The sequence below is a fragment of the Stenella coeruleoalba genome (assembly GCF_951394435.1).
Source record: "Stenella coeruleoalba genome assembly, chromosome: 7".
In the NCBI taxonomy this organism is placed as follows: domain Eukaryota; kingdom Metazoa; phylum Chordata; class Mammalia; order Artiodactyla; family Delphinidae; genus Stenella; species Stenella coeruleoalba.
In genome coordinates this window covers 16,868,522-16,891,615 of record NC_137153.1, presented here as the reverse complement: position 1 = coordinate 16,891,615, position 23,094 = coordinate 16,868,522, and the positions used below count along the sequence as shown (strand labels likewise).

At 46.8% G+C, this 23,094-nt stretch overlaps 1 protein-coding gene across 1 annotated transcript in view; it reads left to right on the top strand.

Annotated features, from left to right (window-relative positions):
• The first annotated feature begins 1,228 nt into the window (after positions 1 to 1,228).
• Positions 1,229 to 23,094, top strand: part of PRSS55 (serine protease 55) — a 50,943-nt gene continuing 29,077 nt past the window's right edge. Inside the window, exons 1-3 of the mRNA XM_079926646.1 lie at positions 1,229 to 1,343; positions 2,091 to 2,318; positions 4,066 to 4,147. Coding sequence (XP_079782772.1) covers positions 2,211 to 2,318; positions 4,066 to 4,147 — 190 coding nt within the window. The 5' untranslated portion in view covers positions 1,229 to 1,343; positions 2,091 to 2,210. The remainder of the gene's footprint in view (positions 1,344 to 2,090; positions 2,319 to 4,065; positions 4,148 to 23,094) is intronic.

The window sequence follows — 23,094 nt, the reverse complement described above, 5'->3', positions numbered from 1 at the left end:
GGGTGCCAGGTTCCCGCAAGGGTCCTAAAAAGGAGTTTCATTCAAATCCATGAGGATGTAAAGAGAACCCACGATGACAAGTTCTGTCCTGGGACCCACGGCACAAAAAGATGGGCTTGAAGCTTGTGTCGGGGTCCTTGAGGAGTTCACTGCCTGTGGGCTCTAGCTGAGCCCAACTCCTAGAATGTCCACTTCCGAAGATGGGGATGTGTTCCTCTTTGTATGTTGCTGACTCCCCGGAGCCTACAACACTGCCTGAATCATAGAGGAGTTTCAAAGAAAATGAGGTAAATGAAGCATGGGGAACTCTAAGTTAAGAAGGTGGCCTTGTTTGCGAAGCTATTGAAAAGCTTCTAAGGGCAATTCCCAAGGAGGAATCTGACACAGCTCTGAGTTTTGGGACCACGTGGGAATCCACGTAGAGCCATTTGGGTGCCTCCTTGGAAGAGCAGTACTGAGTGGAATATGATCTTTCCTGCTCTGTTGATTATGGGGAAAGTCACATTCACCAAGAAGGAAGACAAAAGGACCCCATTTTGTGGGTTGGCTGGGCAAACTGGCAGGAGTAGGTTACAGGTTAAATCTAGAAGGACAAATTTACATTCGGTTTATCCCCTCCTCCTTGGCCTGGACCTATGGCTTTCAGAGATTTTAGCCACAGAGCCCTTTATCACGGGGCACAACTGGCACCATCAGTTGGAACGGAGCTGCTCTGGCTGACATTGGCGTGGACTTCCCAGAGCCCAGCCCCTTTTCCCATTGGTATGTCCCTCCACATTCCTCCAAGCCACCCTGAAGCCTCTGGACACCTCTGCCTGGGTTTTCCCTGAGGCCCTGTTTAGGGTTCCTGTTTCACAACATGGACCTAAAACTTGCTACATGCGCTCAGGGAGGATGGCTCCCATGTGGACTGAGCAGAAGGGTCATCGTGGGACCTTAATTGAGAACCGGAAGCGCCCAGGTCCACGAGGCTGACCTCCTGAGGCCAGCAGAGCCTCCAGACTTTGCTTCTCATTGCAAACCTCAGCCAAGGTGCCACCCCACCTCCCCGTTGGGCTATAGTAACTTACTAGTAGTGCCCCATCCAGTCTCCCAGCAGTTTCTCCATCTCTCTGTGTCAGTGACCTCTGAAAGGCAGATAGGTACCTTCTTGACACCCAGGTTCGGTGGGGATTTGAGCAACAGCAAAGCGATGTCATTAATGTAGAACCAGCTGTCAAAATAATAGTGAGTAATTAGCTTGTCCACTTTTATCTTTGTCAGGTTTTCGGTGTCAAGATTTCCTTTACCACGTACGACCTCCAAGGTAGATCTTATTCCAAAACGAAAGAGAAGATAGGTAAGTGGTGGGAGGGTGAAAGGTGAGCCTTAGGAGAAAATACCTGCACTCGTGTGAGACTGTGATCCTGAGAGCATCTGCGGCTCTGCACCTGACACGGAGCCAGGGGGGAGGAGCCTGACCTGAGTGCCTAGCCTGCCCTCTGGCCAACCAGCTCTTGCCCTGACAGCTCTTTGCTTGGGCAGATTCACTTGTAAATTTCATCAACAAATGTCTGGGAAGCCATACTATGGCATAAGTAATTGAGGGACTTGATTTGCAAGAAAAGCTGACTGGCTATATCACAGACACCTTGGAAGTTTTGCAAAAATATTTTGTAGACTGGGACTCAGACAGCACCTTCTGCCATGCAGCCAGGCCTGGCACCCTGCCCTCAGGGCCTAATCCTTCTATGATTTCCCCAACTCCGTGATCTCTGTCAGCCCACTCTCTCCCTGAGTGAGAGCAAATGCTTAGGAAGGGACTCTCTAGGGGTTTGGACCAGGACTACACGCACCTGGCAAAATGCTGAGAAGCCCAAGGAACATTTGCTCTGCAATGTAGGTCCCACACAGCCAGCCATGCAACACCCTAGGAGGAGAACGGTTTCTTTCCACCTGCAAAGTGTGATATTTAACACAGGTGTCTACCTCCTGGTATTTTGTTTTCTGGCTGATGAACGTGAATAATAGGCATGTCGGGGCAAATATTCTACCACACTGGTATGAAAAAAAATTCTATCTGCAACACTTACTTATTTTTGTTTTTGAAGCAATGGGCTGCAGTTAGAATCCACCACACACTGAGGATCGATCCTCCACAGAGATGATTCCCACCGTCAAGGATACGCGTCTGCCATGGGAAATCTACAGCGTCTGCAGGCACCCCGCCTATGATATCCAAAGCTTCTGACTTCTCAGAACTGTTTATTCTTTGGCCACATTTCACTAAGAGCAGAAAGAAGGAAGAGGGAGGAGAGACCCAGCGCCCAACAGTCAAGGTTGGTTGGCTTGGAAGACACTTAAGTATGATGCCCCTTTCTCACCCCCCAGCACACAGACAGCAGTGACTCAGCCAGTTTACGACCAGGTGGGAGATCCGTCAAACAAAAACAATACCCTGCACACCTACCAAGGGCACCACAATTACGAGATTGTGCTTTTGGGTGCCTTCACCGTAGCTGTGCTTCTTGGAAGGGTCTCCTGGAAGGGTCTCCGTCTGAGGGCCTGTGAGGAAGGGCACACAGCCACAAGCCCTGGGGCCGGATCTTGCTCTTGCACCCTAGTAGGGAAGCCCAAGGGAAATTGACCAGCCCCTCCTTTCCCAACTGATTCCTGCATTTTCTGTTGTGATTTCTGCACACCACCGTGTTTCACCCAATTTTAATTCTAAAGATCATCCCAGTTGCACCTTGAGAGAAATTTAAATTTTGGCATTTCCTATGTGATAGGATTGTTTTGACAGCTTCTAGTGGGTTTCCAACATCATTTGAGTAATGGGAAACAATAAACATCATAAAATCTAAAATGTTGACTGCTTACTACTTGCCAGGCACCATTCTGTTCTAAATTAATTAATTCTCATAAAAACCTCACAAGATAGTTGAAATTATCATCATCTCATTTTAAAGGGTAGACAACAAAGGCAAGTTTAAGGTTAGGACAACTGGCCAAGACCAACAGCTAATAAATGACTAAGCTGAGATTTGAACTTAGGCAGTCTGTCTCTGGAGTCTGTTCTCATAACCACTGGGCAAACTGCCTAAGTGTTAACCATACTTATACCTGGGGAGAAAAGTCCATGACATTCATGATATTTCACAGAAGAGTCTCATTTGAGAGGTATATCTATTCAAACCGTCTCTACGGCACACATGGTACCATCACCACACACCATATAGCCAACAACCTCATCACCACACAGCCTCGCCACCATGTATGTCCCCACCACACGTCACCATCAACCACACCACTCAGCACTACACGTTTTACCGCCGCCATTGCACATCGGCACCACCACCAGTCACCACCACTGCTGCCTCTCATCTCTGCCTTTGGGTTTCTCTCCTCCGACTTCCCGGGCCCTTCAGCTCCCCGGAAGTGCTCTGCTTCTTCCCATCTCGGGGCTCTTCCCCATGCTCCTGCCAGAAAGACAGGCTCCTCCCTCATCTGTCTTGCTCCTCTTTGCCTGTGTAACTCCTGTGTATCCCTCAAATCTTAACTCCTTCCTTGCCTTTTAAGATTACACCAGCTACCCTCAGTATAACTTTCTTACTCAACACCCCACCTTCCCCTCAGGACACTAGCAACAGTGCTGAAGCATTTGTGAAACTGTTAAAGTCTACTTCCCCCATTAAACTGTAATCTCTGTGAGGGATTCCCATTGCTCCTGTCAAGGAAGACCACACATTGTAAGGAACCTGCAGCCCAACCTCAGATGAAAAGGTTGAATTTTCAGAGCCAACAAGGGAATCTTGGACTTAATATACAAGAAAACAATGCTGGATCTCTGGAAAATTTTTTAAATACTTAATTAAAATAATAGTTTATGAATATTTAAACAGAATTACCAGTGATTAGTAGTCAAATTGGCTTAATAATTTAAAAGCCCCATATATTAATCTTTTGCTCCATAATGAGAGCCGCTTACTGAGCACCTACCATGAGTCAGCCTCTGTACTGTGTGTGAGAGACACTTAATAATGCCAGCAAACCTCTGAGCTGTGGTTTATTATCCCCGTTTCACAGACGAAGAAACAGTCTTGGAGAGATCACGTGATTGCTGAAGACCATTCAGCTTACAAGAGACAGATGGGGATTTTTCGGGCAGGTATGTCTGGTTCTAAAGCCCAGTTGTTTATTCATCTTGCTCGTAGCTTGCATGGTATGTCTATATTTCGGCAAATCATCCACTCAATTCTTTGAGAATCTTATTTGGCTAAAATGTTGGTATGGAGTTTGGATGATTTCTCTCTAAGGCGAACATCAAACTGGCTGAGAGATTACATCTAAAGCCTTGATCACTGACTGTATCCCGGAAGGGAGGCTTTCTGAGTGAGGTGGGAAGAAGGTTTCACCTGGAGCTATCTGATTGGTGGGCAGTGGCAGCCTGCCACCCTCTGTGTAGAACAAGATGTTCAACACAAAAGAGAAAGCAAGATCTGTTGGCATTTTCTGCTGACGGTTCGGAGGTGTCGGAGCGGCAGTAGGATACCAGGCCAAGCTGGTACTAACAGATGCCTTTAAAACTTAAATGGGTAAAAAGTCGTCTGACACTTGGGGAAAAAAGTGCATAATCATGACACAAACCTGAGCAAGAAGTGATATTTAATAGATTACAGAATAGAGATTGAAAACTATCTGATCACATCTGAGTCCTGGGCATGAACCGTCAATACTGAACTCAACAAGGACTAGAAATAAAGTCTTGCAACTCCAGTCAAAAAAAATAATAGATCCCAAACTCGAGGTTGTGAGAGGAACTTTGACTTGGAAGTTTTTCATATGAAAATATCAACCACAAGATGCTGATGAGATGACCTGACCGATAAGCACTCCACTTCCTGGACGGTAGCATTTGACGGTCGTTGGTCTGGGGCCTCGAGGTGTAAGAATAGCATTAACAAATGGAGCATGTTCAGAGGTGAGTAACTAGCATGTTGGGAAGCCTCATTATAGGGAACATAAAAGGACGGGGCTTCAGACTCCTGCAGGGTTTTCTTAAAGACGTGGTATCAGACTTGCTCAGATCCAGTGTCAGTGGGTGAAAACCATATGTTGGCATGAAAAGATCTTACAGTATAAAAATTCTGCCATATTGTTACATTACACTTTGTTGGACATTACACAGAACTGAGGGTGACCTGGAACAATCTGGGGCCTGTGGTTAATTTAGGGGAGTCCCTGGGAGCCCGGGGAATTTGTATATTTTTCAATATAAAAATGCACTTCATAGAGTTCTCTATAGTGGAATAGGCTACCTCTAGGTTCTTCAATTTTCTCACCTTAAAATGAGGGGACTCAATAAAATCATCTCTAAGGTTTTTCCCAGTTCTAAAATACTCTACTTTTACAGTTTAAAATGACGAGGGGGAAACATTTTTACTTAAATTACATTAATATAAAACATAAGGGGCTTCCCTGGTGGCGCAGTGGTTGGGAGTCCGCCTGCCGATGCAAGGGACGCGGGTTCGTGCCCCAGTCCGGGAGGATCCCACATGCCACGGAGCGGCTGGGCCCGTGAGCCATGGCCGCTGAGCCTGCGCGTCTGGAGCCTGTGCTCCGCAACGGGAGAGGCCACAACAGTGAGAGGCCCCCGTACCGCAAAAAATAAATAAATAAATAACTATTTTTATTAAAATTCTTACATATAAACATTGAAGCAAACTTTAGCTTCCTTATTCTGAATTCTTCCTTAAGAGGTATGTGATTTTCAGTACAACAGTTTAAATGCTGTATTGATATTGATGTCAGGCTGCCAGTGGTCATGCAGACTGAAACGTGAATGTATTTACATGAAAAGTCTTATGCAAGTCCAAAAGTTCTTCTATATTTTTACATGCTCAATGGCTCAACTTTGTTGAAAATTAGAATTGGGGCTGGCCTGGAAAAATAAGAGACCCATGGTTGTGAATCTTAGGAGAGTTCCTGGGAGCCTAAGGGGTTTATATATATAGTCTGTAGATAAAAAACCAAATGAAGTCTTACGTCCGCCAGCACTCCAGATCAAACTCCTGGTGAGGGAGTTCAGAAATCTTCCCTTGCAAATCCCACTGCAGTGAAATCACTGCAGACTGTAGATTTTTGCCAAGTGACTGGTTGATCCAGACCCAGAGATGTGACCAAACAAATTAAGATAGGGAGGTCTCATCTCAGCTTTTTAGTTGAGTGTCTTCTCTTTGCCTGCACCATCAGGGTGTCTCAGAAATTCTTTTTGCCCCAAAAGACCCTTTCAATATATTGGTCACCATGAGAAAAAGAGAAGCATGATTGGAGAAACAACTCAAGTCTGCAGAAGGCACTGGTTTTAGCCTGGAAATTTCCTAGCTGGCAGGGTGCCTGGTGAAGAGGGAAGGAGTGAGATTTGGAGTCAGAAGTTCTGAGTCGGCTCCATTGGCTAGCTGTGTGACTTGGAGCCACTGATTTAACCTCTCTGAGCCTCAATGTCCTCATCTTTAATACAAAGATAAGTATTAACACAGTCTAATGCCTATTTTTTCATGTCACATTGATTTAGAGGGATGACATTTGGTTTCATTCTAGTTTGGACCAAGGAGAGAGAAGTCTGAGGTTTACCCAAGACTTTTGGTTCAATCTGGGGTCATCTCTGGGCAACATTTCAGTGGGAGGATGTACCTGCTGGTCGTCTTCCTGCATCAGTGGCCATTCCTTCTCATACTTTTCTGCCAAATCCACCTCTTCTTCCAAAACTCACGGCTTAATCCTCAGACCACTTCTTTCTCTATGCAGTTTGGCTAGAGTATCTCATCCTAGCCAGGCTTCAAATATCATCTTTATACAGATGCTTTCACGTTTACCCTCTCAGGCCTCTCCACTGAGCTGCCAACCCATTAACCAACTGCCCTACTCAGTATCTCACAAGAACGTCTAAGAGTTGCCTCAAACTTGACGTGGCCCAAACTGAACTATGGAACCTGACCCCACTCCACATCTTTCTTGTAAGCCTTCCACAGTTCTTTGGATGGTACCACACCCGTCTGTTTGCTTAGGCAAGAGTTATCCTTGACGTCTCCTCTTTCCCTCACTCCCCACGAGCAGTGCATCGGTCAGTCCCATCAACTTTACCAAACAATGTCCTTCACCAGCCATCCTCTCCATCCCCCCTGCTATAAACCCATCCAGGCCGTCGTCCTGTCCTGCCCACTAACTCGTCCCCCTCCTTCCACTCTTGCATCCCCACTCCTACACAGTCTATCCTCTGAAGCAGCCAGAATGTTTTCTCAAGCACCTCTCATTTCTCACTCTCTGAAGGCTTCCCACTGTGACCAGAATAAAATCCAAAGTCCTCACTGGGCCTTTACGAGCCCGTCTTTCTCCAGTGGCCCCTTCCCATTCACTCTGCCCCAACTTTACTGGCCTCTCTGCCTCTAAAACATACCCCGCTCACTCAGTCTCAGGGCCTTTGCACTTGCTGTCACTTCTGCTTGGAAATACGTCTCCTTCTCATCAGATGGGTCTCAGCCCAAGTCTTGTCATCTCAGGAAGGCTTTCCATGACCACCTCTTAGAACAGTCTCACCTCCCACCTGCAGACCTCCCATCGCATTAGCCTGTTTCATCTGCTTCATACCATTTAACAGGAGCTGGAATTAACTTATTTATTTATTCATTTCTGTGTTTAATACTTCCCTCCCCTCACTAGATAGCAAAACTGCTTAAGGGTAGGAATTGAGTGTGTCATTCTCTGATATAAAACATCTCTCTCCTAAAACAGCTCCCAGCACGTGTTAGAGGTTTGATATCTGTCAACCAGCAAACTGACAGCATAGCACGAGGCTCCATAAATTCTCCGGACTCAGGGAGATGAATCCATAGTGGGTATTAAGACGCTGCCGTCATTACAGTTCTATTATTTGTGTTTTGCATTAGACCAGTTAGGCTCCACATGATCCTTCAAGATGTTTTCAAGGAGAACGCAGCCGAGAAATTCCTTTTTCTGATCACACAGGGCCTTAAAGCTGCAGGACGTGGCTAGGTCGCATCTTCAGATGGACAGCTAGTTACCCCTCTCAAACGGTTTACTTACATTGGCCCTTCACTCTGGAAAACTCTGGTACCTAACATAGATGTTAAATGCACAAACACACACATACAGACGCAGACACGGCTTCTCCACATGTAACTTTAAAGTTGGGAGTGTGTGGGGAGCAATGGTCTGAAAGTCTGGTCCAGGGGCCCCAGCATCAGATTCACTGGAGGGGCCTTACTAAAAGTGCAGTTCCTCAGATCCCACCCAGTACTACAGAATCGGCATCCTAGAGCTTGACCTTTTGAACAAGCTCCCCAAGTGATTCTCCTGGCCGCCGAGGAGAGAGAGCCCCGGAGAGGCACAGACCCAAGAACACCATGAGAGACCTACGTGCCAGGCCGCCGTGTGACCAGGGCAGCAGCAGGGCGACTGGCAGCAGAAGCACCGCTCGTCCGTCCCTCCGTCCTGTCATTGGCCCTGGTCTTTACTCAAGTCGATGGAGGAGCTTCAGGTGAGACTGCGCATATCCAATTCAGAAAGACGAGTCAGGGCCTCACTCTCTGTGTCTGCAGTCTCACAGCCCAGCCTGATGCCCAGGTCACAATAGGGCACTGGGTGGAGCCAGCACAGTCCAGACAAGGCAGCCAGGAGGCATCCTGGACCAGGACCTGATGATTCCATGAGCCAACCCTCTGGGATGTGGAGGGCCGTGTGGAAGCAGGGGCAGAGGCAGTGGAGCGGGAGGACCTCACACCAGACGGGCTTCTGCAAATCAGGGCATCTCAGACTCACTAATGCATCAGGAAAAAAAGAGTTGAAGGCCTTCCTCAGGAGAAGGGACCTGAGGCTGCTGGTCCAAACAAGTCAGGTGATACAGCGGAGCAAGCACAGACTCAGAATCCTACAGCAGAGAGCTCACATCACCAGTGGGACCTGAACTTTGAGCCTCAGATTACTCATCTGTAAAATGGGGATAGTCATAATATTTACATCAATATATTGTTGGATTAGTGAGATAGTGCATGTATCTAGGACCTGGCAAATACCAAGCCCACGATTTTAATTCTCTACCAATTTCATGTCTTCCAGAAAAGGAAAGCACATTGACCAGCCGTTTCTATGAATAAGACGTGCATAAAATACAAAACCCATGCATAGATGGGCTGCAGGGTGGCTTTTGTTCATATATTTCATTCATTTGTTTGTCCACTAGGTGACCTAGCACTTTACAGAGCATTTTCTATACGCCAGGCTTGGAGAATGATGCAGAGATAAACAATATTTGTTCTCCATCTCCTAGAATCTGGGAGGGACATGTGAGCAGAGACACCACCTTAATACACTGGGACAAGTGTATCACTGGGAGCTGCAGAGGGGCACCCAACCCAGTGTGGGGGGAGCACAGGTGTGTGGTGGGTGGGGAAAGAGGCCACCAGGGAAGATTCTCTAGAGGAAGAAATAAGCCCTGTCTGGGCTGAGTCAGTCCACTGAGAGAGATGATGTTAGGGAAGGGCCAGAAGATGTATGTTATGGGTTGAATGGTGTACTCCCCAAATTCATCTGTTGAAGTCTTAACCTCTAGTACCTCAAAATATGACCTTATTTGGAAACAGGGTCATTGCTGATGTAATTAATTAAGATGAGGTCATATGGAGCAGGGTTGGCCCCTAATCCATTATGACTGGTGTCCTTACAAGAAGGGAAAATTTGGATACATAAACCCACACAGGGAGAGCGCCATGTGGAGATGGGAGTTATGCTGCCACAAGGCAAGGAGCTGCCAGAAGCTGGGAGAGAGGTCTAGAACAGATCCCTCCCTTCCGAGGGGGCACGACCCTGCCAACACCTTGATTTTGGACTTCTGGCCTGCAGAACTCCAGACAATAACTTTCTGTTGTTCTGAACGACCCAGTTTGTGGCACTTTGTTATGGCAGCCCTAAGGAACTAATACAGCATTCTAGATGGGCAGAAAATGCGTGCAAAGGTATGGGAACCGTAGGAAGTTTTAAGTTAAACCATATAGAGTTGCTGGTTTAGTAGCTCAAAAGTGGTCTAATACTGGCAAATTCGAATAGTTCAGACTAATATGTTGAGTTGGAATAATGTGCAAGATTGAGCAGTAGACAGGCCAATTTATTAAATAAAGTTCGACTCTGAATACAGTCTTCCCCACTATACAGCCACAGATATATTCTCGTGAGAAATCACCATGAACGTGACAGGTGTGTGGAGAACAAGTATTATTACTAAAGATTGGCAAGAGCTGTAGGTGTAAATGTTTTCCAGAATTCTATGCATAATGGACTTCCATTTTAGGGAAAATGACTATGGGACTTTTTCTTTTCCTAGCTTTTTTAAGGCTTTACAATTTATTTTTAAAGCTCTTGGGGATATCCTATCAGAATAAACGAACAGCAGATGAAATATTAGGAAGTTAGTTCATGTTATTCGATGTGGAGTTTTAACATAACAAGCATTTACTATCCATCTCATAGCTATAAGCAAAGCATTAGAATTCATCAACCTAACATATCTTTTTTCTGCCAGGAGGGGCCTGAAATGGGAGACACAGCCTCCTTATCTCTGTTCTTTAGAAAACAACACGAATTTGAGCTCAGCAGATAGAAACATTTCATTGCAGCTATAAGTGTTTGCAAACTTTGGGGCCCTGGAGGGCACATGTTCATATGAGGTGGAACAGAGCATAAATAAAGAATTCCCAAGGTCACCAGGCTTAACCACGTGGCTTCCATGGCTGGCCCCAGAGTTCTGAACAGGATAACACAGCATATGCATGATCTTCATTCAGATCCCAAAGAATCCCCAAATCTCCCAGCACATATGTGCATGAATTCACATTTTTATCAAAATACCATTGCATGAAGACACATGTCCACACCAAGACCCGTACACAATGTTTATGGTGTTTTTATCCATAAGTACTAAAAACTAACACCCTACATGTCTGTCAGTTGAGTGGATAGCCGGTGGTCCATCCAGACAACAGCAATGGTCCTCCGCAATAGAAAGGAGCAGACCACTGACTGCAGACCACATGCTATAACCATGAACCTCCAGTGCCTTCTGCTGAGTTGAGGAGCTGGATAACTGCTACCTTCAGTATGATGCACAGACAGGCAGAGGTAGCACATCAGTTGTCACCAGGGGCTGGGACTTGGGGAAGGGGGTGAGTTCCAAGGGGCACCGCGGAACTTTCTGCGGTGGTGAAAAGTCTGTGTCTTGACTGTGGTGGTGGTTACATAGCCATCTTGCACTTGTCAGAATTCATGGAACCATACCCCTTAAAAAAGGTAATTTACTAAATTTAAATTATATGTCAAAAACCAGACTTTTTAAAAATGCCTTTGTGCACTTCAAAAAGCCACTGTGAACCACAAAAGAATTGCCTGCTTTATTGAAAGTGTTTTTGTTGTGATCTCAAGGGCTGACCACGTGGGGAGAGATTCCATTTTAATTCTGGCTTAGTCTGCTCAGGCTGCCATAACAAAATACCATAGACTGCTGGCTTACACAACAAAAATTTATTTTCTCACAGTTCTGGAGGCTGAAAGTCCAAGATCAAGGTGACAGCCTACCCAGTTCCTGGCGAGGGCTCTCTTCCCTGTTTGCAGAACACTGCCTTTTCACTGTGTCCTCTTACGGCCTCAGTACAGGCTCATGGATGGAGAGAGACCACTCTGCTATGCCTTCTTGTAAGGACACTAATTCTATAGGATCAGGGCCCCACCCTTGTGACCTCATTTAACCTTAATTTCTTCCTTAGTGGCCCCATCAACAAATACAGACACACTGGGGGACAGGGTTCCAACATGTGAATTCTGGGTCCATAATAAATACTCCATGGGCAGGACACTCCGGTGCCCCTGAGGACGAGGCTGCAGTACCCGTTGGGGATCTTGCTCAGGTACTGCTGGTGGTAATCCTCTGCATAGTAGAAAGTCTGTCCCTCCCGGATGTCGGTGGTGATCAGGCCAAAGCCATGCTCTGACAGAACCTGTGGAGGGAAAGGCACCATGAGGACCCGAAGCGCAGGGATCCCGGGAAGGAGGAGGGCCAGGAGGTCAGGATGGGAGGGGCAGACACGTGGCTGGGGGTGCGCAGAGGTCCTTGGGGCCCGGGCTCGGCCACTTCCCTGCTGGGTTATTCTGGGCAGCCATCTCCCTTCGTGTGCCCCAGGGCGCTGGGGTCTGAAATCCGGGTTGGGTTTGATTGGGTTTGGTTCTGACTGTAAGTTATGCTCTACCCTCTACACCACCTCTGCCTCCGTGGGTGTCGGGAGCCCTGGTTTGGGCCCTGTGGGTCTGTGTGAAGCCACCCTGTTTCCAGGGGAAGCAGCAGGGCCGTGTGGCTCCCCGGCTGCCCTGGGGAGGCTGGGGTCCCTGAGGGGATTGGCGCCTGGCTGCGGTGAGAGGGGATGGCGGGGCAGGAGGGGGCGGGGAGGCTGCAGCAGCAGCCAGTGCCGACCCCTCTGCCCCCTCACAGGCTGGACAGAGGACCCCCTCGCCGGCTGTGGCTCTGGGCAGCAGGGACCCCGCCAGGATGCCTGGAGGGCAGGGGCCACCTGGGGTCCGGGCTCTGCCGCTCCAGGCTGGAGCCTCTGGGGAGTGAGGGCAGGGGAGGACGTGGCCTGAGGGCCTGGTCGGTTCCTCACCGCCCTCTGTGACCCAGTTTAAGGCCTGGTGGCATCTGCTGCCAGGCAAGGAACACATGTAAACACCAGTGGGGGAGGAGAGCGGAGCTATTTGGGGCAGGAGACGGATGAAGAACTCGTCATTGTTCCCCATGGATCTTAGCCCGTTTCCTTTCCCTTTTGGATTTCAGCTGTGCCCTATTTCTTTCCTGGTACAGGCTGCTCGGGGTATCTGAGCGCAAGGCAGCAGAGACGCGACCCAGGTTCACTGATTCCATTTTGGACAGGGGTGCGCGGTGGGACCTTGGACTTGTGTCCCCAGTAAGGGAACTGCTGACGGCCCGGTGGCTCATGGGGATGGAGTCCTCACATCTGCCAGGAAGGGCGGGTGGGTCTAGTCTTTGAGTCCAGCATGAATCCATGGCCTGACCTTGTGCTGAGCCCTGTCGTGACTTTCTGAATTTCCATCCAGCCCACTGAGGTGGAAACAAGGAGGCTGATGGCTCCAAACCCTCAGGGCTGGGGTGTTTAGGGAGATGGCCCTGAGCAGAGGGATTCGAGAGGGTCCCAGAAGGAAGTCGAATTCCACTCAGAAAGTTGAAATGAAGCTACTTTCATGAAGGGACAGAGAGCTGTGGGTGTCAATCGTAAAGTGTCCCCATGCAGGAGGGCATTTCAGAGACTGGCCACAGCCTTCAGCCACAGGGACAAGGACAGAAAGTCTAGTTGCTGGAATCCAGTAAGAACGGCAGGTACGGAGGAGAGATCCTGGCAGGAACTGGGTCAAGGAGGGACCCTGCCACTGGCAGCCCAGTGGCCCCAACCAGAAGGGACAGGGAAGAAATACCCCAACCCCTTCCCTTCCTACCTCGTGCCTGCCAGTGCCTCCCATTGCCCGGGGCAAGCCACGTGACGTTTAGGATCCCCCAGGTGACCAGTCCTGAGGAACCAGCCTCCCGGGACTCAGGGAAGGACAGCCAGTGCATTTGTAGTGGTAAAACGGGGACAAATGGAAAATTACTGCGCAGCATCGTCTCCTGCTCCCTCCCAGAGAATAGGATTGAAAGCTGTGAGCCATTCTTATTTCAGGACGGGTAAAGATAGCCAGCTGCCCAGTAAGGCTTTTCCTGGTGATGTGTTGGTCTCAGCCTATTGATAGCCAGGCTGTCAGCTAGGAACGCTGGTGGCACTCGTCCAGACCATATTACTTGCAGCCAGCCCCCGCGGATATCTCCCCCAGTGTGTGGCGCGACCAGCCTTTGTGGTTCGTATTAGGATTGCAGGATGTGCTTCAGCAAAAACCATCAGGGAACTTTGAAGAACAAGATTTATTACTCACAGGTCCTGGAGGGCACACAGCACACCTGAGGGGCCACACAACCAGGCTGCAGGGAGAGAGAGAAAGAGAGATAACAGATCCGGGGATCTGCTTTTATTAGGGTTGAAGGTAGGGTGTCTAGGGTCTCACAAGTTCATTCTTTATTGACTAATTTAAAGCACGCAACCAGGAATTAGGGTGCAGGAAGGAAGAAATAGGTCACTCAAGCAGTTATGTAGGTTACCCGGGGCTTTCTGGAAAAGACCTTCATGGGTGAGGACCTTCACCAGCCTGATTCCTTATCTGGCTGTTCTGCTGGTGGCCGTGTCGTACAGCTGGCAATATGTTTATTCAGGATGGATGTCTTTCAGAATGGATGACTCAGCAACCAAAAACTTAAAATGTCAAGCACTTAAGTTACACATATATAATATACTGTGCTTAGGACTTTGCAGGTGTCATCTCGCTTAATTCTCATAGGACTATTTGAGGGGTTGCTCGTCTCTTTTCCACATTTAGCTTATCAGTGTGCCAGATATTGTATCTTGATGTGTAGCCCCATCTCTGCCTTTCTAAACTGTCCTAAGAATTGTAGATGCTGAAAGCTGGTCACGTTTCTCAGAGTCCCAACAGGCTTCAAATTTAGATTCTCAGGTGAGTTTTAGGAGGCAGAAGACAGAAACATTGTCTTCCCTTAGCACTGTACACAGGCATGCAGATTTCAGCAGAAGACGGTTCTGAGGTTTTGCCATTAACTTCGGATGTCCTCAGGCAAATTGTTACTCTAATGCTGAAGAGAATAATAAGATCATTAGCAGTGAGTTCCTATGATTCCTGAGACTTACAGAGCTTCTGGAAGCAAGCAACTGTTTTTCCTGGTCTTTGCACTCAAACCCTTTTAATGGTTCTGTAAGCATCCATCTCTATGTACTATATCCCTTTCAGTTTGAGACACATAGAGTATTTTCTATTTTCCTGATAGAATCCTGACTGATACAGTTATTTGGTATTGAAAGTGGTTTCGGGAAATACAACTGCAAAGATGGGAATTGAAGATTCCTTGTCAGGCCTGATTTGATTTGAAGGCAGTAATGACCTCGTCACTGGTGGAAAATGCGATTCTGGGAGTCCAGGGTATGCAGTGTCAAAACAGTCTCTCAAATTATTACCTGTCGTTCTTGGAATCCTATTAAAGGAGAACAAGTGGTTTTTGCAATAGAACTTTCTGGTGGAAGAGATAAGTACAAGGGCTGCTGTCACCAAATGCAATGGCAAGTTTACCAGAAAAACAGCAACAATAATATTGGAGTTTTACATTTTCAACTCAAAGGCATCATCTAAGGCCCAGAGAAGTTTCTACAACTGCCCTAAAAGAATCTCTCATCTACTGTATCAAAAATCAGGCCCAGAGTTCTTCCTGCAGGTAGCAGAATGACAACATAACTTGAATTCATGACTTCTTTAGGTGCTTACATGAAAGGTGATTCATTGGAAAAGAAGGTGACCAAGAAAATGGCAATGGAGTATTTGGATGGATTAAGATGAATTAGTGTACTTTAAAACCTCAAATACCGGGACCTCCCTGGCGGTCCAGTGGTTGGGACTTCGCCTTCCAAGGCAGGGGGTGCGGGTTCAATCCCCGGTCGGGGGACTAAGATCCCCACATGCTGCACAGTGCGGCCAAAAATAAATATAAAATAAAACCTCAAATCCCACTGAGCTTCCGTTCCTATCAGAAGCAGCCCTTCTACCCCTTTCTGGGAAGGCTAGTCTCCTTTTCCATGAAGACTTTGTAATGACTTAACTGAAATACTTTCCCAGGGGGTGCTGATTCTCCCCATAACCCATCCCTACCACCTCTCAGGGCAGTCAGAACCATAAATAGAGCCATCACAATAGACTTCATAGGGGATCAGTTCATCTGACCTGGCAGAAGATACTATACACATTAGAAGAACTGCGACATTCTGCTCATGCATGTTTGTAGACACCGGAGGATCGTGTGGGAGAAGAGATTCTAAGGGAGTTAAACAAAGGATAAAGCAAAATGTGATTTGGCCACATTTATCAATTTGGGTGCACTTAAGAGAAAATCTGCGTTCAGATGGATTATCCGGAGCAGCTAGAAATGGCTCTGTTTGTTTAGTTGACAGACTAAAACCCTGGACAAAAATAAATGGCCTACATTAAATGGGATTCTTCTGTAGAACATAAAAGAAGGAACACAAAATCTTGGATAGGAATGTCAGAATGGATGTATTAAGTGTGACCTGTTCACCCACCCCCTAACTCCATCCCTTACATGAGTCCTGAGGACACCATGTTAAATGAGGCATTGACAAGTACATTTCCATAAGGAGTCTCAGCATCCTTGAAAGACCCTGTTGTGGCCACATCGTCTGCAGGCTGAGGATGATGTAACACATAACCCATCTCGTGGGAGGTTGATAACACTTGACTTCTTCCCTTGTGGAGTAAGCAGTCATTGTTCATCATAGAAACAGGCATTTATTCTGTATATGGATGTGTCTTCCCTGCTCACAAAGCTTCTGCCACCCCACTAAGTGCCTAGTTACTCATCATATGGTTTTCCACTGGGCGCAACTTCTGATCAGCTGGTTATAATGCAACAGAAGTGAGGCAACATGCTTGTGCCCGTGGGATTCACTGCTCTTACCATGTATAATTATTTCATTATATATTACAATGGAATAATAGAAATAAAGTGCACAATAAATGTAACGCGGTTGAATCATCCCAAAACCATACCCCCTCCGGTCCATGGAAAACTTGTCTTCCACAAAACCAGTCCCTGGTGCCAAAAAGGTTGGGGACCACTGCCCTACATGACCAGTAAAACCCAAGAGTCAGGATTTATACCTCTGGTTGGCTTTTTAGTCTGCATAACGACTCTGGACTCTTACTTCTGTTTTGATTTTGGTTCCCTAAACATTTCCTTTCCTGTAGGCTCAGCTGTGCATTTTAAAGGATATTTGTTGAATTTTAGCCTTCATAGATGTTTACTAAAACACAGAAAATAAATTGATCTGAGAGTCAGAAATATGAATTTTAGTCCTGGATCTGTTAATAACCTTTAGCAAAACCTTGCCTTCTGTAGAGCTCAGTATCCTTAAAGTAAAGTGAAGGGTAGGATTGATTTCCGTCAGTATTTTTCAAATGATGACTCATTTCACATCCTATTATTGAGTCACAATATCAATTTAGTGGGTTGTAATTAGCATGTAGGAAGGAAGGAAGGAAGGACATGTTTCATGAAACTTTAGCTCCGTGTGTATGTGTGTCCATGTATAGCAGGCCATGAGGTAGGATCAATTTCTTACTGTGGCTTACACAGGCCACCATTGTGAGTATTGATCTTCCTCATTGCTTCAAACCTCCCCTGCAGTGAATGCTTCCTAATGGGCATTGATGCAAAGCACAGAGGTCTCTTCTCAGGTCCATCCACATGCCTCTCCCCTAGACCTTCTTATTTTCAATCTTCCAGTCTTTCTCCTTCCAAGCCCTTGACCAACCAGCCAACCTATTCATAGCTGCCCAAGAGGCCTTACCTCACACCACCTATTTCTTCATAGAAATGAGATGGTCAAGTGCACCATTCAAAGCTCTGCCCGCAGAGGTATTTCCCTGCACCACATCATGCAGTGCTAACCTTGAGCAGAACCAGGACTGAGGATTTTCCCTCTATCATCAGCTGGCACAGGGCCTCTTGTTAAGTCAATTTATAAGCTAAGAGAGAAGCTTTGTGGCAACAGATGTAGGTGACGTGCGGGGCAATGCGTTCATACAACTCACTTAGACTTGCTTGAGCCCATTTCTAAATTTCCATCAGAAGCTAGAGTGTTGGTGGCCTGTCAAACCATGTGACTTGGTGGGTGATGAAGGGCAGCTCCAGGTCACATAGTTACTTGGTGTCCCATGACTAGGTACTCACTCTTTCCTAGGACTCTGTGGCACGGCAGGAATTGTTTTACAAATAGGACTTCTCTGCTGCCAAAGGAAGATTGCTTCAGATTCATAACAGTCTATACCTCTCTCATTCTGGCTTGCCAGTCACTCCACACAATGTCAATATCTAACATGGGGACATAATCTTTTTTTTAATTAAAGTATAGTTGACTTACAGTGTTGTATTAATCTCTGCTGTACAGCAAAGTGATTTAGTTATACAGATATATGCATTCTTTTTCATATTCTTTTCCATTATGGTTTATCACAGGATGTTGACTAGAGTTCCCTCTGCTATGCATTAGGACCCTGTTGCTTATCCATTCTGTATTTAATAGTTGCCTCACAGTTTTCTGAAAACAAATTCATATCCTTTGTATTTCAGTCTGGCCACATAAACTGTTCTGGTTCCTCTCAGTGAAAGGACCTGCTTGCTTTCTTGTCCTTGGATTTTTATCCTTTCTCACTTGATGAGTCATGGCTTTGGCCACTCCACAGTGACCCTCATTCAGTTATCCACGGGTACGAAAGGGCAGATGTTGAGGCCAAGCCACCTTATTACCCTAACCTTGTTTGGATCTATTAAAGGGAGGGAAAGAAACGTGTGGTCTCTAAGTCCCAAGTCATAATCTCCCTACTTTCAACTCCACACAGGACAAGAAACCCCTGATCCTGAGTCTACCATAGACTTTCTTTCCTGAATAGCCCAGGAGATTAAAGCATTTGTAATGGGAAATGGAGCTCCCTGTGTTTGGGTCCCCGTTAAGCACTGAGCTGATGGTATTAAAGCCCGTTGTTAGCTAGGTAGTGTTGTGTACCATGAGAGAAAGTAGAAGTTATTCAGAATGTCAGAGTGATGAAAGAGCTTAGGACTCATCTGACCAAATCTCCTTCTTCATAGATAGAGAAACCAAGGCCCAGAAACAGGAAGTGATTTCTCGAGGTTGGTTTTCCAACGCTGTCCTAAAGCCTTCTTACCTCCTTGTCAAAGGCCATTGTTTCTTTTTAGTTCTCATGGAGAACTGAGTCCATGACTATCTTCCAGGGTCTAGCATAGGGGCTAACCTATAGTTGATGCTCCATAAATGCTTGTGTAAGGATGGGCAGGGAGAAGGGAGAAGGAGGAGGAGAAGAAAGTGTGGGTCCAAAGCTTAGTGACCTGATTTATCACCAGTAAATATGGTGGTAAGCAGCATTTGAGACCCCAAACCTAACCATAAGGGGTACTGCAGAACACGAGGCAGGGAACTTCTCTGGGCTCCTGAGATGATATAGGCTTTCCCCTCCTTTTCTGTCTCTTCCTGGATCCACGGAAGAAATTGAGCCACAGACACAAACATACCAGGCCTCCTCCCCCTGAAGTCAGATCTTATGCCCCAACTGAAGATACCCACTAGGAAGATCCTCTGGTTTCCATAGATAGTACAGACCATAGGTGCCCCACTGTCTCCCTGAGAATGAGAAAAGGGAGAAGGAACAGTCTGGAGCAATCAACAGTACTTCTAACAAGAGGGCAGAGTAAGAGGGTCCTGGTGGCATGGGCTAGGGCCTTCCCTCCTCTGGGAACCCAGAACATGGTGGGGCGTGTGGAGGATGGGGCTGAAGCAGGGGCTGAGTACCCAGCAATTGCCTTTGGTGCCCAGTTCTTTCCAGGCACAAAGCGTGTTCCTGGAGAGCTGGTCTACCCTCTGGCTGCATTCTCTCCAGTTAATCTGCACCACTCTCAGCTTCTCCAGGTACATGTTTAAGTTATCATTTTGATCTGGCAAACTGAGGGAGCTAGAGTGAGAATGAGCACTGCAGCAACCACTGAGAGTGACGGGCCCACCAGTGATGAGGGAGGAGGTCCTGGAAGGATGCAAACGCTCAGCAAGTCACAGACTCACAGAGCAGGAAGGCCTTAGAGGTGATGTAATGCAACGTCCACTCAGTCTCCTCTCTAGCATCTCCAATAAGTGGTTCCTTCATTTCTGCTTATATTTCTACTTCCTTTTGGGAAGCTCGCTCCCTCTGGGAGCAGCCTACCAAACCCTCACCCCAGCCCCTGCCAGGTGAACCTGGAATGACCTTTCTCCTTGACCCTACCACCTCTTCACAGCCATGCTTTGTTCCTGTGCAGAGGTTCGGAACAGCCCCACTTCTGAATCAGTCTCTGCCAGGCCAGTGGAGAAACCAGGAAGACGGCACACCTGTAAGTGCCATCTTGTAGGAAGGAAACAACCTTGACCCTAGAGGAGCTTCTGGCCTTCTCCTCATCCCACTCCCGCATCCTTGTCTGGCCAGCCTGGTGCCTTGGGAAAGGATCAGAGTAATTGATGACTATGCTTGGTTGGGGAATCACTGTCTCAGAGTTATCTCAGGATGGTGATCTACGTGAGCTTCATCCGATGGTAAACAGCTGGGGAGATGCGATTATAAAACAGCCCAGGAAGGAAGAATCCAAACTTTCTTTCTGCAATGCTTCTGGGTACTAAAAAAAATGGCCATCATTCTCATGTTTTGAGATTCTTCTGTGTTCCAGGTTTCTACTAAGGACTTTACGTGTGTAATCTCATTTCGTTTAATCCACATAACTTATTTGACGGCGGCATTACTGTCATGCTACAGATGAGAAAAGGTGCAGGAGAAGAAGGTGAAGGAGCTAGGTCAGAATCCCAAAGCTAGAGTAGTGAGGCCAAAATTCAGACCTGAGTCTTCCAAAGCATCATGCTATCTAGCCCAGGGAAACCTAAACGTGGGCTTTCTGTGGGTTCAAAAGGGAAGGCACATACCATACGTAGGCGGCAGTAGCCAGGGGTCTAAGCTCAGGCAGAACTCTGAGCTAGTGAACAGTCAGCCCAGGGAGACTTCCCCGTCAAAACGTAGTGGGAATAGACTGTGAGCTCCTTGACCACAGGGGTCTTGACTGTCTTGTCAACCACCATATCGCCATCACTTAGAACAGCACACGGTAGCCTGGATGTGTACGATGAATGAATACAACACGTTGTCTACACAGATGGCAGGCAGGGGAATAGAAGCTTTGTACTGATTTTCCAATACTGGGTGCACAGTCGCAACTAGCAGCCAACCTTTGGATATGGTTAACCTCAGAGGAGAGAGCAGGTGTAGAGCAGATACTTTTCGGTACAAAGCCAATGGGAACACACTTGGTGTAGAGCCCATGGCTTCACAAACCTTGTGCACTAACCCACTGAGCTACCCAGCCCAGACAATGTGTTGAGGAGACCTGATGTAAATTAAGACAACGCGTCAGGAACTTACAGAGTTCTTGAGAAGCACTGTGCAGCCCTCAGAACCCACCACCGACGTATGACTGAGCCTCCACAGGGGTGTCGCCGAGAGATCTGGATACTCACTTGCCGTGGGAACTCCCCTTCCTGGACTTCAGACAGTCCGTGGACTTGTACCAATGTTGAGTTTGAAAACTTGGGTCTGTAGCCACATGGAGCTTCGTCTGAAAGGGAGAAGAAAGAGCCATTTGCACATGGGCAGCGCTGAGAAATCCTTGTTATCCCGTATTCCCAGCATCTTCCCAGCTAAGACCGGTGATGGAGCTGAGTGAAGTGAGCTGGTGCAGGGGGGATAGACCTCAGACAGCACCAGCCAGGCACACCTCCTTTACTGTCGGTCCCTCACATTCAGGAAGAGCTGTGAGATCTGGGGAGGTCAGGGTGGAGATCCATCAGAAGCTATGAAAGTGTTGGTGGCAACCGAGAAGTGCCAAAGATGCGCAGGGTCCGTTCAGGAAACAGGAGCCGTGCAGGACTGGAGCAGGGAAAGCTTAATATCAAGAATTATAAACTACAGCAGAGGAGTAACTACAAAGGGTCAAGAGGACTCCAAGAATATCTCAGGGTCAGGGAAGAAAGGAAGGACCAAACCTGGCAGGGGAGTCCCTCCACAAGGTGGGGATTCACAAGTCACTTTGCAGCCCAAGGGAAGGCAGACATTTGCTAGTCCCTATTACTACCCCTGCAGGAAACGCCCCTGCAGAGTACAGCTGGGCTGGAGCATCCTTCCTGGGTGCAGGTGGACTGATGGCTGGGGGTCAGGTGCGTGGAGGGAGCTGAGGTATGCTATTTACTAACTGTTTTTGTAAAAAGCTATCTAGATGTTAGGAATAGTAATTCTTTATCTGAAAAAATATTGTAATTACTTTACCCAATTTGTCAATTTCTTTTGTCTTGACATTCAGGAAATTAAAATGTGTTGTTGGGTCAAAACTTTTCGTTTATAAATTTTCCCTTAGGTGCTTAGAAAGTCATTCCCTTTGCTAAAAAAATTATTAGAGGAGCTTCTCTTTAAGGAATCTGCCCAAGTCCATCTGTCATGGTTGCCTTTGATGTAGCATAAGAACATCAGTAATCTCTGGAGTCCCTCCTTAGCCAAATCAGCTGTATCATTTGCTCTAATCCTTCTCATCCAACACTTCATAGGAAGAGTTTACCCAGTGGCCTTCTTCGGTTGATTCAGGCTGGATATTTCTTATCTCATCCCTTGCCCCTGGTTTTCATATTGTCTCTGAATTTTGGAATCCAGACTTGAAATATTACTCAGCCATAAAAAAAGAACAAAATAATGCCACTTGCAGCAACATGGATGGACCTAGAGATTGTCATACTGAGTGAAGTAAGTCAGACGCAGAGAGACAAATATCATATGATATTGCTTATATGTGGACTCTAAAAAAAGAGGGTATAAATGAACTTATTTACAAAACAGAAGTAGCGTCACGGATGTAGAGAACAAACTTATGGTTACCAGGGGATAAGAGGGGGAGGGATAAACTGGGAGATTGGGATTGACATATACACACTAGTGTATATAAAAGAGATAACTAATAAGAACCTGCTGTGTAGCACAGGGAACTCTACTCAGTACTCTGTAATGGCCTCTATGGGAAAAGAATCTAAAAAAATAAGAGTGGATAGATGTATATGTATAACTGATTCACTTTGCTGTACAGGAGAAACTAACACAACATTGTAAATCAACTAGACTCCAATAAAAAATTTTTTAAACTGCAAGAATAAATAAATTAAATTCAATACATAAATCAGTTTCTCTTTCTCTCACCTTTGCCCTTGACCTCCTTCTCTCCTCCCCACCGTCTCCTCCAACCCCTCAGAC